The sequence below is a fragment of the Callionymus lyra genome, chromosome 11 (assembly GCF_982586985.1).
Source record: "Callionymus lyra chromosome 11, fCalLyr1.hap1.1, whole genome shotgun sequence".
NCBI classification, from domain to species: domain Eukaryota; kingdom Metazoa; phylum Chordata; class Actinopteri; order Syngnathiformes; family Callionymidae; genus Callionymus; species Callionymus lyra.
The window spans coordinates 17,734,007-17,751,513 of record NC_141828.1 but is presented as its reverse complement, the minus strand read 5'-3'; the positions used below and the strand labels follow the sequence as shown (position 1 = coordinate 17,751,513).

The 17,507-nt window shown below is 36.7% G+C and overlaps 1 protein-coding gene across 2 annotated transcripts; it reads left to right on the top strand.

Annotated features, from left to right (window-relative positions):
- Positions 1 to 10,828: 10,828 nt before the first annotated feature.
- LOC148069420 (polycomb group RING finger protein 5-A-like) lies at positions 10,829 to 17,234 on the top strand. 2 transcript variants are annotated; one of them, XM_087802935.1, is made up of 9 exons: positions 10,829 to 10,964; positions 11,911 to 12,445; positions 12,534 to 12,630; positions 14,284 to 14,339; positions 14,633 to 14,692; positions 14,756 to 14,934; positions 15,701 to 15,799; positions 15,872 to 15,961; positions 16,805 to 17,234. In XM_087802935.1, exons 2-9 carry the CDS (start codon positions 12,331 to 12,333, stop codon positions 16,850 to 16,852), a joined length of 744 nt encoding a protein of 247 aa, XP_087659061.1. In that variant the 5' UTR covers positions 10,829 to 10,964; positions 11,911 to 12,330; the 3' UTR covers positions 16,853 to 17,234. The 2 variants fall into 2 exon arrangements, with proteins under 2 accessions (XP_087659061.1, XP_087659060.1); XM_087802934.1 differs by having other exon boundaries at positions 15,671 to 15,799.
- Positions 17,235 to 17,507: the final 273 nt, after the last annotated feature.

Below are 17,507 nucleotides of genomic sequence, written 5' to 3'. Positions count from 1 at the left end.
GTCCTTTTTGAATAAGCGTCCGGAGGTCAATTGTCTTCATCTTCGTCAAAAAAAGACACTTAAAAACATCCAAATACCTCTATACTACTAGTCTGTAATGTCCATCTAGTATTTAAGCCTCGACATGAGGAATTATTAAGAAAAAAATATTAACGTTTATTTAATGCTAGTTTTGTAGCGGCAATGACATTACAACGCTTCAGATACTGCCACTATTGGAAGCATTGTATTGTCAATTATAAAAAGGAAATATTCTACTAAATGAGTGATCGACCTGTGAGATAAAGGAAAACGCCTTGTTGAGAGAAAATAGTGAATGTCACACCACTCCATTTAAATTGAAAGTGATTGTGGCCTTTCTTTAAAGGTTAGACGATTATGGGCTAGCGCAATATAATGCATAATTAATTACACAGTTTGGGTCAAAACAAAGATAATAAATCATTTATTATCCCAGTTAGAGTCATACATGTTTTCTAGAACAACATTTAATGTTTTATATTAACTGTATCAATACAAAAATGTAGTTTCTACTTTTCTTCTTTGACATTGAGGATATTTATAAATCTGCAAGATTCCTCGTCTCAGCTGTTTCACATTCTGCATCTGACTCATTGAAGAGCAGGAACTTGGTGAAAGAACGACAGGGTGGACACATGCAGACTAACTGGACACTTGTTACTGCAACTGGTCTGGTTGAAAGGATTCCTTTGCTTGTCTTGGTGCTATTTGTTTCTCCTAATTTAGATACTTAAACATGTGCAAACTTGATCTCACAGACTCAAAAATGTATGATCCAATTCATCAAGAATGCACACATGGGTTTTCTGGCTATATATGATACATATGGGCTTAGTATAGTACCATCTTAAGTTGGCATTGAAAATGTACAAATTCTGTTTAAATTTGAAATCTAATCAAAATTGGACAAATTTTCCTATTCTGGTCTACATGCTTACTTATAAGAGATATCGGATTTGGTCCGCTTGGGAGTCTATAAGTAAGTGAGTAACTAGTTTCAGCTAAGCTTGCATTGGCTCTTATCAGTATACAGGACATTTTCACGATTTATCCATATTCTTTTTTTCAACACCACATGCTTCCCATTGTCTTGTGTGGTCCGAACTTGGCAATAGCGTCACTGAGTTCTTGCAGCATGAGGTGAGGAATGTCTGGTAGCTTAACCCCATAATACTTATACTATATTAGTATTATAATATAGTAAACTACAGTACTATAATACCCAAGTTTAAATGTCATTAATCACCATTGTTCAACATCACCATCCAATAACCATTAAATAAGTTATGTATGTACAATAATGAAATTAAGCATCTGTCTATACAATAAAATATAAAATGAGTAGATATATAAGGAAATATATCGAACTTCTTATGAAGGTTTCACCAAATCAGCTATACATGACATATACATGAATGGTTTAAGTGCTTAAAAAAATGCATCCAATGTTGTTTTGTAAATGCTGATCCAAGTCTTCTGCTCTTTGTTGTTCCCCTGTGAAGGACACAGCCTATCGGCATGTCTAAACAAGGTGAAAACTAAATACCATTTAAGCTTATTTTGTGTTTTAGCACTCAAGTTTAAGAGCAGGGAATTAGGTCAGATGGGATGGCAATAGCTGACCGAGATGGGAGCCTCTGACCTCCACCCTCTACTGCTCCCACATGCTCCACCGTCCATAAATCCCCAAACCTTGACCAGATCCAAATAAACACTTCCAGTGTGACCACTAATAGAGTCATAAAGGAATAACTCATTAAGACTGTGAAGATGCAGAGATTATCACAAACGTGCTTCCATGTGTGCACGTAGATCATCTTATATGGTCGCAGTTCAAGCTGCTTAATGAAGAGATTCACCACTCAAGGTCGGCATGCTGTGGGTGTGAGTGTGTGGCAGAGCAGGTGCTGTTTTACTGCACTTGACCTTTGCTCCTAGTTTTATGAGCGGGATCACATGTATGTAAGTAAACAGAGCCATGCGACACGTGAGATACTGTCAGCCTTCGCTGCCGAGACCGATTCCACGGACGTTTTATCAAAATGAAACCTATACTACGGTCACTTTTCTTCTAGAATGTTTTTACATACATTTACAAAACCACACCTTCCAGACTTTAAATATATTAAATTCTCCCCCGTGTTCTACTCTCATTGATGATAACAACCTCGTTAATATTTGCAGTATGTTAACGCTGGCGCTTAATATGTTGGTTATGAAGCTCTGACTGGTATTATGGGTATCAGTTAGAAATGTGTGTGAAGCTCTTGCTGGGTGAGAGGGACCTACTGTGATCTGGGAAAGAGTCTTCTTAGCAAAATAAAGTAATTGTGAATTACACAATTGATAGATTTATTTTAAGGTACTTATAAACCAGAGGCACTGACATAACGTTTAATGTTCAACATTAATAAATCAAAATCATAAATAAATCAAGTTAGATGAACAATGAATAAATCTAGCTGACTTTTCTTCTTATTTTTCCTACAACGATTAGCTTTTTAATTGGGAATATGAGTTAGGGGTGTCAACATCTGCACGTGCAAACGATGACCAAATCATATCTGTTTTTTGTTTTTTTTCTCTCCTCCTACACTGTGTTCATATCTCACCATTTTTTACATACCTGCAGAGCGAAGTTGCTGTTGACCAATGAGGCGTGTGTGTTTTGGTCACGTGATATATACCGTTTTAAGACTTTATTGACCCACAAGCTTTTACAAGCTATTGTTAAACGATAGGACAAGTACATACATTGTATTCATATTTAAACATTTATTTTCCTTTAACAGTGTTTAAATTTACAAAATAAATATATATCGGCATTACTACTCTGATACACTGACAATGTAGGCTCGCAGAGAAATACTATGGAGCCCCACGCAGTGATAAAGGAGGCTCGTTGTATCATCTTATAGTTTACCAAAGTGGTACTAAAATGAGATGTTATATATGTTATATCTGTCGTTAAACTGATGGTTATTTAGGTCAGCCCTTACTAATTGAAACACATTGTAAAGTAGCTGACTGACTTATTTTATGTTTATTTTCTTACACACTTGCGATGATATTCTGTGTGATTGATGTATCAAGTTTATATGGTAAAAAAACAGAAACCTGTTCACATAAGTTCAAAAGCACAGAACCATAATGGAAATTTGTTTAGAAAAATAAACGGTGATCAGATCCTCATCAGCGATGATTTGAGGAAACTCTTGCAACATGATAAAGTTAATGTCACACGTTCGTACGTTATCATTGATTGACACACTAAAACAAGATACATGTGCTGGCTGTTATTCATCTTACTCGGGCTGACACCTGTGAGGAGACTCTGCAGTAAATCCATGGACGAGAGTAACAATCCAGGGGCATTTGGAATGAACAGGTGGAAGATTTCAGCAGCAACCGAGCAGCAGCAGCTCCAACAGTGAGAAATGATCTGACACTTCATCGTTACGGACCAAGAGTATAGCATTAAATCACCAACAAAATATGTATTTGATCAGGTAGAAGAAGAAATTCAAATAAAAATGATTAAATATTTCATCTCAATATTTTTTTTTTTAATGTTTCTGTTCTCAAATAGCTTTTTAGATGAATGGATTAGGTATAAATCACTTCAACACTTTCATTGTGCAAATAAATCCATTAATAATGGCTGATTTGTTAATTGCTCCTTTGTAACTGCATTAGCTGAAGTTATTATAGGTGATGCAAACCATTATCTAACGAGGCAGAACACACACCACAGACGATGCTTGATAAAAATGTCAACCTTTCATTGTAACATTGTTATGTTGACGTAAGCTGCATATTACTAGCCTATTATTCTCCCTGATTTACACGGTAAAATCACCCATTAATTAAATGTATAGTCATTTTCTACTCACCCTCATGTCGACTAAGGGTTGGGATTATTTTTAGAGTAATCCGTTTCCGTTTTTAGAGTTATAGGCAAAAATGTATGTTATTTTTAATGTAGTCACTGGAGCTCTGTTGTCTACATCTTTATGTTTGTCCAAAAATACACCTAAAAACATCAAAATATGTCACTTCGTTGTCTGTAAAGTCCCTCTTGTATTGAAGACTCGACATGAGCAATTGTTCTGGAAAAAGTTACGGACATTACGGACGAGCTCCATGAAGGTGTTTGGACTTGCATCATTTTGGACGAAGATGAAAACAAGTGAGGATCAGTGGCTACATTAACATTTCAGCTACAACTCTAAAAAGGAACGGATAAATTAAATTCCCCGAAAGGAGACCTTCAGAGGGATCAATAAAGTTTATCAATCTATCTAAATCTGCAAATAATCCCAACCCTTGGTCGACATGAGGGTGAGAATGTAATATAATGTTGATGTTAGTCAAATATTAAACATTATCAAATGATATTTTATCCCAAGCTCTTAAAATAAACCAGGGACAAATATAAGGGCTCTGTGAACATTAATATTATTCATATAACCCTTGTGTTATCTCTGGGTCAAGGTGAGCCGAAGGCCCAAAAAACAAATATGTTTGTGGTAGCCTTGTGTTGTCTCTGGGTCAAGGTGAACGACCTCCACCACTGCATATGAATTTGTAAAACCAAAGGATTAGGAAAGCATCCAAGCCAACTGCGACCAGTCTTTTTTGAGGTCATAAATCTAATTTTACAGATTCCATTCACTCTTTTCAAGGTCAACCTGCCATTGCCTGTATTGACCGTTAAAGTCTCCCATCACCAGTAAGAGCTTTCCAGTACTTCATCTAGTATTTCTAGAAAAATAGAATATTCTGAAAAGCTATTGTGCGCACGCAGTCAGTCCCAACATTTGTGTGGCAAAAGGCATCCCTTTCTTCTACTTAGAATTACCACAAGTCAACCCTCTAAGTTGAGGGACTATTGGAAAGCATACCCAACTTTACCACCTCTCAATGAATGTGAAAGAGAGTTCAAACCCTTTTTGAGTAGCCCAAATTGTCAAATTGTATTAATTGCTACTTAGACATATACAAACCTTCTATAGAAAGGAGGAATTTAAAACATAGCTGCGAAAACCTAAATTGGAGAAATAAATCTGACTTCAACCCGCAGGAACCAGAAACACAATTTCAATTGAAATAAATTAACATTTAATAAATGTGTTAGTGTTTGAACAAGTGGCTTCAGGACGATGATCAACCAAAAAGATTCCCTAAAGCGCACCAGTGTTTTAGCTATATTTAATGTGTGTAAAACTGTCTGTGTGTCCCCTGCCCAGAAAGCAGCTGGAGTTTTGAGGTGACTCCCTGATGCTGGTGTTAAACACGCCCTGCATATAATCCCAGTTGATGTGATATGGATGACATGGCGCTATAAATACGGCAGGCTTGTTGCAACCCTTGAAAAGTGATAAGATCAGCAGATTTAATGCACACCATGAGTAAAGGAAACGTCATAACTTTAATCGTAGTGTTTGACTGTCTTTTCAGCAAAGACATGGAGACAATAATACACACTTGACTGTTTTAAATGTTACTTATTATTGTTATTATTGTGAGTATTATGTTTGTACTATTATTATCTAATTTGTATGCTAAGTTTTTTTTGGTTTTCAGTTTTTGTTTTTGATGTGGGCTACCCAATTTTTATTTCCCCCAAGAATTTTAATTTCGCTGCATCCTTTATCTGAAAAGACACAATAATCCAATAACCCTTGTAAGGTCTCTGGGTCAAGGTGACCCAGTGGCCCCGAAAACAAACGTGTTTGTGGTATCCCTTGTGTTGTCTCTAAGTCAAGGTGAACAATCTCCTTGGCCTCCAGAAATACATATGCGAAGGTCGTTCACCTTGACCCAGATACAGCACAGGGGTTAAGAATCTTTTTTTTTTATTACTTATTGGAAGGTTTGGACCAAAAGTTGAAAAAAATGATCATCTTATAAATCTTTCGGTGTTCTATTCAAAAGTGGAAAAATCCTATCTCAGGCTATTTTTGAGTTAATTCTTAGACAATATTTACAATGACTGAATCATCTTAAGCACTTTTTTTTCATTGTAAATCAACCAGTTTTTTAATAGGATTTTTTACAACACAATTGGTGTTTGAGTTTTACAGGGGGGAATAGAGACACTTTTTCTTCACATACGCACACATGCACACACACACAAATTGGCTGGGAGAGTGAGGTAAAAATAAAATATATATTTAACCCTTGTTTCTGCGTAGATGTGGTCGCACAATAATATGACGTATGTGATTAAAATACAGAGACAAAAATACATTCTTGTTGTCGTGTTAATGAACACGCACCCTGTTTCCATTTATGTCTATTCTTGTCAACGCAGTTCTGACACTGATTTTATCTCCGTAAGATCCTACTGTCATCTCCTCTGTCTGTGTCAGATGATCCCCAACCTCACACTTTTGTTTTGACCTCTACAAGACATCACATCACATGCTGAATATCTACTTGCTTTATTTAAAGGTTAACATCCTTGTAAACATTATTGCAATAAAGCAGGCTACAATGAATGTGTTAACTTGTTTATTTAAAGACACAAATGTGAACGGGCGATACAGATAGAATGTCTCTTCCTTGCTGAAGCATCAGTAGCAGCTTTAACCCTTACATGCGGTGTCCCCGACAATTGACAACCATTATAAATGGGGTGAAGAGCATGCTTTGGCACAGGCTTCAGTAAGTTACTAAAGAGGTATCCTTTTTTTTCAAACTCAACTAGTTCCTCAAACAATAAGAAAGGTAGTTGTAAAAAAGTTGTAGTTGTAAAATTGGTGCTGATTTAGAATTATTTATACAGGTATTTTAAAATGTCTGCTGTAAGAGTAATATTGTATAGAACAAATACATTACAGGATTTAGGTAAACTATTGGTTTAAAATGCTGCTGCCCAGATAACAATTAAGACCCCCCCCCCTAACTTCAATGGCTCCCAGTAACCCATCATACCAAATACAAAAAAATAGTAAAATCCTCATCTTGACTTCTTAAGTTCTTAACAACCTTGCCCCCACCTAACCTGACAGATCTCCTCCACATTAACCTCTGGAACGTTCTCCCTCTAAACATCCATAACATCCACCCACTGACCATTTTTTAAATCTAACCTACAAAACCTACCTCTTTATATGGCTTATTCGCTGTGATTCATGTTGTATTTTTTAATATATATACAGTATCTGACATAGGTACTTTACAGTTTGAATAACACTTTATAAGAGAAGAGAAAAAACAGATCCAAGTGAATTACATATGGGACAGTGGCTACGAAAAACACCCTTTGAACAAGTTAAACTCCATCACCCTTCCTGGACTCTGTTGCCCAATCTTTACTCTCATCTCTTCTGTCACCTTATCCTTCCTCTTCCCCTTTTCTCCAACCCTATATCTACCCTCTCTCCATCCTAACGGGCAAACACTGCAGGAGGCAGTCAACACTGAGTCTGGTTCTGCTCGAGGTTTCTGCTTTCTAAAAGTTTTTCCTCACCCCTGTCATACTGTGAATTCATATTGTTGATTTCTCCAATAAAGTTAACAGTAAAGTGTGTTGAGATAACTTTTGATGTTATGACACTTAAATACAACTGAATTGAGAAATTGTGAGCAGAACCAGACTCTGTTTGAATGGTCTTTGGCTGGGAGGGAGCAAATGTTCCTAGCAAATCACACTAAAAAGGGAGAACCTCTTTGTACTCTCCCACAAGGGACCTAATAGTTAGTTAGGAAAGTATAACTGCTGTTCAGTAAAGTCCACAATTCGGCTGATGTCCAGAAACAACTTTATATCTTCACCTAAGAGACGTCATGAGGATACCATGAAAAGTAAAACAGATGACTTCCTATCTAACATGTATAAAATAAAACAAAGTTTACTGTGTTTGCCTTTGGACCAACGGTTAGGAATCTCAGGATGAGTGGAATGGGAAAGTTCTCGGTCTTGCATCGTCAAGTCTGTGCTGCTGTATGTAACACAGAAACAAGTTTTTATTAAACTTTATAGACAGAATATCAAACAAAAAGTGAGATTGTCTTACTATTATAATGTCTCTCTAATAGCGTGTCACGTAAATACAAACATATAAGCAACCACATTAAACCATTTAGGGATCAACGTACAGTATGACCTTAACCTGTGTGGTTATGACAAACATTTATGAACCAACATACAGTATGATGGCTAAATGTAAGTTAAGGACACCTTTGGTGCTTCTTTCTACAAGAACAACTAACTTGTGAATAAGTTCCACACTCATTGAGAGGTGGTGAGGTTGAGTAGGCTTTCAAATAGTCCCTCAAGGACGACAGCTGAGTCTTACTGTTGAACAGGGATGGATGAATTATTAATATTTGTGTGGAATTGGTTTCTTAACCATCACTTTGGGACCCAAAATGTAAATGCTGTTTTCGAAAAAGATGGCAGCTAACCAAAGAGCAGCTGCCTTAAAATATAAGTCATAAAAACTAGCTCAGTTTATTTTCTGTCCCAACAAGGAGGAATATTCACCGGCCTCCCAGTTCATCGCTAGTGGACAACTATTGTGGAAACCCAACAAAAACCTGACTTAATCACAGGTTTCAAATGTAGTAGTCTTCTTCTCCAAGATACAGTAAGTTCTTCATCATGACGATGTTATTACTTTATAAAGTTTTCCCCGTTTGAAATCTCGGCGAACGAGTGCATTATGACAATAATGGCCTTCACTCCTCCTCCAGTCATCTGGAATCATGCCCTGCTTTGTTTTTACAACAAGTCCATTGAAGGTGGATACTTCTGGGATTGATGACACGCACTGACAAACATCGATGTTTGACATATCACAGAAGTGTTGGAGTGGTTAAAGTTCAACTAATGTGTTGATTAAAGTGGCTCTTAAATAGATATTGGACTCAATTGTATCATCAGTATGTGTCTGTTTGTACAAAACTCTCTTTTAATTTAAATATTTACGTTAGAAAATGTGCTTAAGCCCCGCCCACTGAAACCGTATCGTTATTATTATTATGTAATAATGGGATCCGTTCTCGTAATTTCCCGTTCTGCAAGACTTTACGCTAGGAAGAACTTTATAAAGTACTAACTTTAAAACGGAGCATCGTCATGATGAGGGACTTACTGCATCTTGGAGAGGAAGACTTCGACATTTGAAACATGTGAGTGAGTCAGGAGAGTTGGGTTTTCACATACTGCCCTTTAAGGTCAACAGGATTTAATCTCCAGAAACAAAAAGTGTGCATGCGTAAGTAGCAGGGCTTAAGCACATTTTCTAATGTAAATATTTTAAGGTAAAGACTCATGCTGATGAGTAGTCATGATGAGGTCCAACATCTATTTAAGACACACTTAGTTGCCCTATAACACAATAGTAGGACGTTTTTACAAGACTGTATTTCATACATGAGGTATGCAATCCATAAAATTACATTAAACTAATATTTTTTTCTGCATCTCTATCAAGAAAGTAAATACTTACATTTGTAGCTCGGAGTTTTCCTTTAGGTGCCATTTCACTTCCTCCCCAGAAAGCGAAGAACATTGATTCAATTGGTAAGTATTGGTTGATGTTCAGCAATAAATGTTGCTTCAATGTTGAATTACTGTTGCCATTTCAACGTTGAAAATCTGTCGTTAATTAATGTATTACTTTACTTTATTTATCTTTATTTTTATTTCTATTCAAATTAGATGATGGGGACATTTTCGACGAGAATAGAGGTGAGACTCAAAGTAATCCATGCAAATGTAGTTGAATAAATGTCGACTCACTGTTAGAATAAGTTGAAAACCAAATTCACTTTCTATGTCAGGGATGGGCAATTAAAATTCTTCAAGGGCCACATTCAATTCTGTGTAAGGGGCCGTCAAGAACAAAGAAAGACGAAAAAATCCCTAAAAAAAAATGGACATGCATCATTAGGCCGTGACTTTTATTAAGCTAAATAAGCTGCAATTTTATTCTTGTATAGATACGTTTTTTTTTCCAAAACATTTCTTCAATTAACTTAAAAAAATGTTTTGAGGGATTAATATGTACTTGAATAAATGACACACGAAAAGGAGGGAAGTGTTATGTTGAAATATAAATGAATAATAAATACAAAATACATTTGTTAATGCATTAAAACCATTTATGATCATACTTTGACATTACGGGGGCTGCATAAATACAGTCAAAGGTCCCCGGGCTACACTTTGCCCAGGGCTTTTCTGTGTTGTTTTTAATATCAGATATCAACAATGACAATCTTTCAATACAGATTTTGTGTTGTTTCGCAATCTGGGTTCGGGACTAAAGGACATTTTGCTTTCTACACCAAACCTTGTAATTATGAAGTAAAGTTATTCCTTCATAACCCAAGCAATATTTTGTCAGCTTCCTTCATTCATGCATTTATTTGTTTATGACGTGTATTATTCTTGATGGTACAGAGTTGAACCCATTTATATATATATATATATATATATATATATATATATATATATATATATATATATATATATATATTGACTGGCATCTGATCAGTTTAAATATATATTTATTCATCTGTATCTGATGAGTTTAATTTATTTGTTTATGACGTGTATTATTCTTGATGGTACAGAGTTGAACCCATTTATATACAGTATATGTATTGACTGGCATCTGATCAGTTTAAATATATATTCATTTATTTGTATCTGATGAGTTTAATTTCTCTCGTGCAGCAAAAGAAATAGACGTGCGTGCGTGAGAGTGTTTCAGTTACACAAGCTATCCTTCAGTTTTGGGAGCCCTGCCCGCTGCTGCTGCTGCTGCCTCTCCGCCCACCGCTGCTCTCTCTGCCGCCGGAGTGTGTGTTGGGCGGACCGGGGCAGGAACTGAACCAGTTCCGTGTTCTCTCGTGGTCCCTCCTCGCTCATGGCGGAGCTGCTTGAGCTGCAGCGTCGACGTCCGCGAGTCCCGCAAACAAAACAGGTGACTTAATGTTTTTTATTTATAATATATATACATATTATTATCTGCGCAAGATTTTTTTGTTGGCGAATTCACCAACGCCAGTTACGCCGGAGTCAAAACTTCAACGCTTCACGCGTCTCACCCCAAGTGCGTGGCCGCGCAGGCGCCGTGCGCGGCTTTCCATCTCACGCGCATGCACCCGATGGTGGATTTTTTTTTTTTTTTTAAACGCAACTTTTGGGGGTTATTGTCGGTGTGCGTGTGGACATCTGCCGCCATTGCTGTTGTTTTGGCGTGCGTGACGTAGTTTGTGACGCGGCGGGGATAAGCAGATCGAAAACGGCGCGCATACTCGAGGCATGCGTGCGCGTCCCCGTGTACACGCACAGGGATAGTGCGCTGTTCAGATGACAGTTTATGTAATACTACGTAATGTCACTTAGAAAGAATTGGTAAGGCCAACACTCTGGTACAAATGCATACAAGCAACTAGAAAAAAAAAAAGTTTATTCTTATTTTTATTTAAAATGATTTAATAGACACGTCTCTGTGCACTCAGTGGCAGTTTTATTTACATATTATGAGCTTAATGCTACAAAAATCCTTTCAATTGATTCAGAATAAATATACATGTCAAAGACTAAATTAAAAACCTATGTTATAAATTCCCAAAATTTACGGTGAACTAAAATATTTGATTATTTTTTTCCCCCAAACTAATTTTTTATCATATTTTCGCTTTCTATTGTTATCTTTAAAGAGCAAAATACTTAATTCAAACCACAAATAAGTCGAATCATGTCAAGATTGTCAGTTAAGAAATCAAATTCAATTCAATTCAATTTTATTTAAAGTGTCTTATCATAAGTTGAAGTAAGACTATAGTTAATTAAGGAAAAATAGATCCCAGCCATTCAACAAAGAAAAATTACATTGTCTGCTTTATCTATGTTGTTCTCTGCAGGTGCAGTGGATTTGAACCCGAAGTTTTGATTTGCTCTGAGGATGAATATCGTGGGATCGTTGACATCGGCCACACTCTGATCCGCGCTGAGCAAAATGGCAGCTTTGCAGCGACAGCAAAGGCAGAAGGCCACACGTGCTTCTGGGGACTCAACAGAAGTGTTGCACCGGAATTCAAGTGGATTTTAGTATCCAATGGTGATGATATGGTGAGATCAGTTTGGAAAATATTGGTCAGCCAGCGATAAAAAAAGGACGGATATATTTGAGAAAAAGATGGAGAAGGACTTTACACAGTAGGAACAATTCTGGCTCACAGCAGCCGGTATCACCGGATTTTTTCTTCATAGATTCAAGGATTCATTTTTTTTTTTTTACTGTTCACCAACTTTTAACTTATTGTGGATCAACTGAGAACAGAATGGCAGTGATGGGACAGAAGTATTTGGTAAAAGACTTCAACCATTTCATCACTTGTTACCTGTGCCGAGGTTACTTGATCAAACCCACCACCGTCACAGAATGCCTGCACACTTGTGAGTCAACCGCACACCACTTTAAATCTTCCATGGGCATCCATGTTTATGTTCATCAGTTAAAAAAATCACATGCTTTACTCCACAGTCTGCAAGAGCTGTATCGTGCAACACTTTGAGGAAAGCAACGACTGTCCCCGGTGTGGAATCCAAGTGCACGAGACTAATCCACTGGAGATGCTCCGGTAAGAACTAAAGATGCTGCTAAGAGTCACGAAGCACATGCATTGTGGGAGATTTGAAACTGTACTGCATCCTTGGTATTACTAGTCTAAAATACTTGACTTCAGGGATGTATGGTGGGACAATTAAAGCACATTTATGTATAAATGAAGAGCATTTGTTTAGTGTAGTTACCATATTCTTTGCTTACAATCATCGAAATTACACTTAATCCACTGTGTACACATACTGCCCATTTATCTCCCTAAGCGTCATCGTCAATCATTAAAATCAATCATCAATCCAGGAATGAGGGTCATTTGGCAATGTCAAGCAGATTCATCATCATACATCGTCCATGACCCGCGTTGGAAAATGGCGTTTTACAACAACAGAACTGGCAAGAATAGAGAATGTTCATTATATTTTCTTGACTGAAGCTGTAGAGATCAGCAGTGATGCTACACTTGGGTGTAAACGGCATTGAAATTCTTTTTTTGAAATGGATAGTTATACTTGATTATAAGCATCTTTGTCTGCGTCCATTTTGTTTTTCTGCCACATTGCAAGCGTTAAGCCGAAGTTCAAGGATATTTTTCGAAGGTCAATTAAAACAGTTCGGAAAAAGGGTCAAACAAAGTAATGCTTTGATAATAAAGTAAAGATTTGGTTGTATATTGACTAGTTTGAGACCAGCGATGAAACCAATATATTGAGATGAAAGTGAAAGTTAAAACATGATTTAACAATAGTCAAATAATGGAATAGAGAGTTCAATATACAGTGTATGGTCGTTTTAATAAGGAGCTCTTTGAGGCCAATTTTAGGTCTGGAATTAATCTATAATAAGTAAGTACAATTTTTCTCCTAGCCAACAAATATCAATGTGCTTGTTTATTTTCATTTACTATACATGACTAGGTTAATTTAAAAAATATATATAATAGTAGCTTTGTCTTGTTCTTATTCATCTGATACACAGGGGAACTATGTTAATAGATAGCCATCTAAAGTTGCTGTATAAAGATGAATTATGGTTTGAAAGAGGAGTTAAAGGAGCCATCGTCACCACGCTGGAGAAACCTTCTCAGCAAATCTACACCTGCGATAATGGTTAAATGTCATATTTTAAAATGTATGTAAAATGAAAATAAGTTATTTAATCATTCAACTTGTTTTTTCCTCTCATATTAAGGTACCTTTAATCCTGCTTTTCGTCCCCAATATACTATCAGGTATACTATTCAGAATTTGCCCAAGATTGTCTTTATATTAAATAAATAATAATATACATATAAAATTGTAATGTTAGAAAAGAACCATCCATTTTAATATTGTGTTGCATTCCATCGAAGAACTGGAATACATTTTATGCATTGTAATAAGCGCTCCTTTCAAGGACGAGAAAAAAAAGAAACAGGAAGTGACAAGACAAACTAAAACCAAAGCAATGGCACTATGTTTTTTTTGTTTTTTTTGTGTGGTTAATGTTGTCTACATCTGGATTCTCCAAAGAACCGTTAGATATTTTAACACATCCTTCCTGGAGTCTGACTGGGTAATTATTAGACAGTTTTAAAAGACTTTTGACAAATGGTTTGCTCAGAGGATGTAATTTGAAACTAACATGGTGATGATATTGTAAAGATGCCCTCCCTCTCTGTATTTCCTACCAGACCAGACAACACACTGGAAGAAATTATCTTCAAGCTGGTGCCTGGACTTCGAGAACGTGAGTACACTTCCCTTATCTTTTGAAGGTCTGTTTTTTCCTTTATTTTTAAGCAATACAGCCAAGTTTACCAAATTTTGCTAAAATCTTATGAACAAATTTACGGATAGATTCATCAAGATCAGAGCAAACCACTTACTACTTTCCTTCTTTTCTGAGGCTGAAAACTGTTATAGAACCAGACTCTGAATGGTAGAATGCTATGTTTAACGTTTCACGAAGAAATGTATAACTGCTGAAATTGAGTCTCACCCTTCGATGACTCTGTGATCGTTGCCTCCCTTATGATCCAGGAGAAGAGCAGCAGGAATTGGAGTTCTGGAGGAGAAACCCGCCATGGGAGAATGAAGAAGGTAAGATTGTTAACCTTTCGACTTAAACAGAGCGGTTAAAATCTTTTTCTTTTTTTCTGGAAGATAACCTGAGGCGCCAGCAGGTGGCCTTGGCTGAAGTCTTTGGTCACGGAGGTGGCGGCAGCGTCAGTGGAGGTGACGATGACAGCGGTGAAGAAGACTACCATCGCAGTGACCCGCAGATAGCCATCTGCCTGGACTGTCTACGGAACTCTGGTCAGTCTGGGGAGACCTCGGTCACGGTGAGTTTGACCTTAAACCTGACCTTCAGAATCAGAATGCCCATTATTGCATCACGCATAGCATTCTCTCAAGTGTCACACTCTAAGGTGTAGGAGTCATAAGGGGAGGGATCTGGGGAGCAGGTCTTGGTGGTTTAAACCTCAGAAACCTCAGAAACCTAGAGGAACACAGACGATATTAGATGCCTTTCCATGTTTAAAGGTCAACTAATGTGTTGATTTAAGTGTCTCTTAAATAGATCTTGGACCTCTATTGTACTCATCAGTATGTGTCTGTTTGTACAAAACTCTTATTTCATTGAAATATTTAAATTAGAAAATGTAATTAAGCCCCGCCCACTGAATCGCCACTATCGTTTTTCTGGAGATTAACTCGTTTACCATAACCACACCCACTCTGCTTTGTATGGTTAAGCGTCAAGGTTTGTCATCAATCCTGGAAGTCTCATGGGTCTTGATGTATAAACAAAGCAGGGTGTCATTACAGCTGGCTGGAGGAGTGAAGCCCATTATTACACCATAATGGACTCCGCTCTTGTAACCTCTCATTCGCTGAGATAACTTATATTTATAAATCATAACAGGATGTTTCAAGTTGGATTATGTTTTAAGGATTCTGTCACATGGACTCAATGTGAATCATTATTTACAATCTCAAAGTGACATAAAATATGAGTCATGCTGTAACATAAAAAGAGATTTGTTATTGCTCACACAACCTTTTACTGGACAATAGTCCGGAATCTTGGTCTCTCTCTGCCCTCAGGACCTGATGAAGAGGTTTATCCGCTGCTCAAGCCGAGTCACTGTGGGAACGATTAAGAAGTTCCTCAGTCTTAAACTCAAGCTGCCCAGTTCATACGAGGTATTGACCTTCACCAGCAGAGACTTCCAATCCGACTTTCCATCTTCCTAACAAACGTTGTTTTTGCTGCAGTTGGACGTGTTATGTAACGGAGAGATCATGGGCAGAGATCACACTCTGGAGTTCATCTACATGACCCGATGGAGGCTCCATGGAGAGAATGTGAGTGTAGGTGTTAGTGAGTGTGAGCTCCATACATTTGTTTAGAATATCACATGTGCGAAACAATATTGATACAACAATGTATGTGTATCCTCATACTTTGACCTCATGTTTAATATAAATATTTAATCGCTTAATATTGATCATCTACAGTATCAACTGTATATGAATTAAAAATGTAAAAATGTTTTCCAGCTTTTTGGATTCCCAAATAAAATAAGGAATCACAAACAATGAGTTGGAAAAAGTAAATGCATTAACACAGATGCAGTAAACTCTAGAATATCGCAATATATTATGGTGAGTTATCACAATACTATTGTATTGTGTTGTGCAACCCCTAGTGTTTATTCGCTGACACATTATTTCGTGAAAGGTGACACGGACAGCTGTCTTGGGGGGCGGGGGGCTTTGATACACCGGGTCAGAGAAAGAGGAGGATGTCCAGGAAAGTGAAAGACGATGCTATGAAGAGACGTGTAGAACCAACACTTCACGGATCAATCCTAATACTGACTTAATCCAATCATTAATAATGTCAGTAATAAAATATTTATTCAACCTTGTTTTAATCTTTTGTGTTTTTTTTCTCAAGGAAAAGTGATTAAATTGGTTACTTTGGTTGAATGTGTACATTTTATCTGTATCTCAATCTGGATTCAAACGTAAAATTGCATATTTGTATCAAATATTTATTTTATTGGAAACTTCAGATGAGCTGATAATGTCACAGTTGATGCTACATATACGCCTGTTAAATGTGTGCCATAAAATGAAATGGAAAAAAAAAACAGTCAGAAATGTATGATCACAAAAACTTGCCTCTCTCTGCTTCTCTCACAGACGTATCCCATGGTCCTGGAGTACAGACCCCGGATCGACTTTGGCTAGAGCTACAGCTTCCCAATGAAGACTACACACAGTGACACGGAATAATGAAGATTTAAATGTATTTTTGTACATCTGATAATTACAAGTTGCTATGGTAAAGAGGTTTTATTCAACGTATATAGGCTAATATATATATATATATCAGAATACTTTATGAAATATTTTTCAAAGTTGTAACTGTTAAAAGGAGACTTCTGTTTACCTGTTTCATGTGTAGATTAAATGTTGATATTGTTTTCTACCGTGAATGGTTGATTTTCTTTTTTCTGATTTTTACCGAATCTGTTTTCTTTACTTTCCTTTTAACTTATTTGATATTAGAATCTACTAGCTTTTTCAAAAACCAATTGGTTGGTACATTTAATAAATGGTATATTCTGCACTGCTTAGTATTTTTACAAAATCATTTTCTGGTTAAGATTTCACCTTTTATTCTTTTTTTCATTAGTAAGCCAAAAAAACAACTACTTTCTAATCTTGCAGGATTGGTTGAATTCCTTAACACTTTAATGTATACGTCTGGTCTTTGCTGATCTTGAAAGATGGACTTTTAACTAGGACATTATCATGAAAGATGGTCATGAAGACACCTTGTTCAGACAGACTGCCGCACTAAAATGCTGAAAAGGTTTACTGTGATCAATTTAATCAGTTT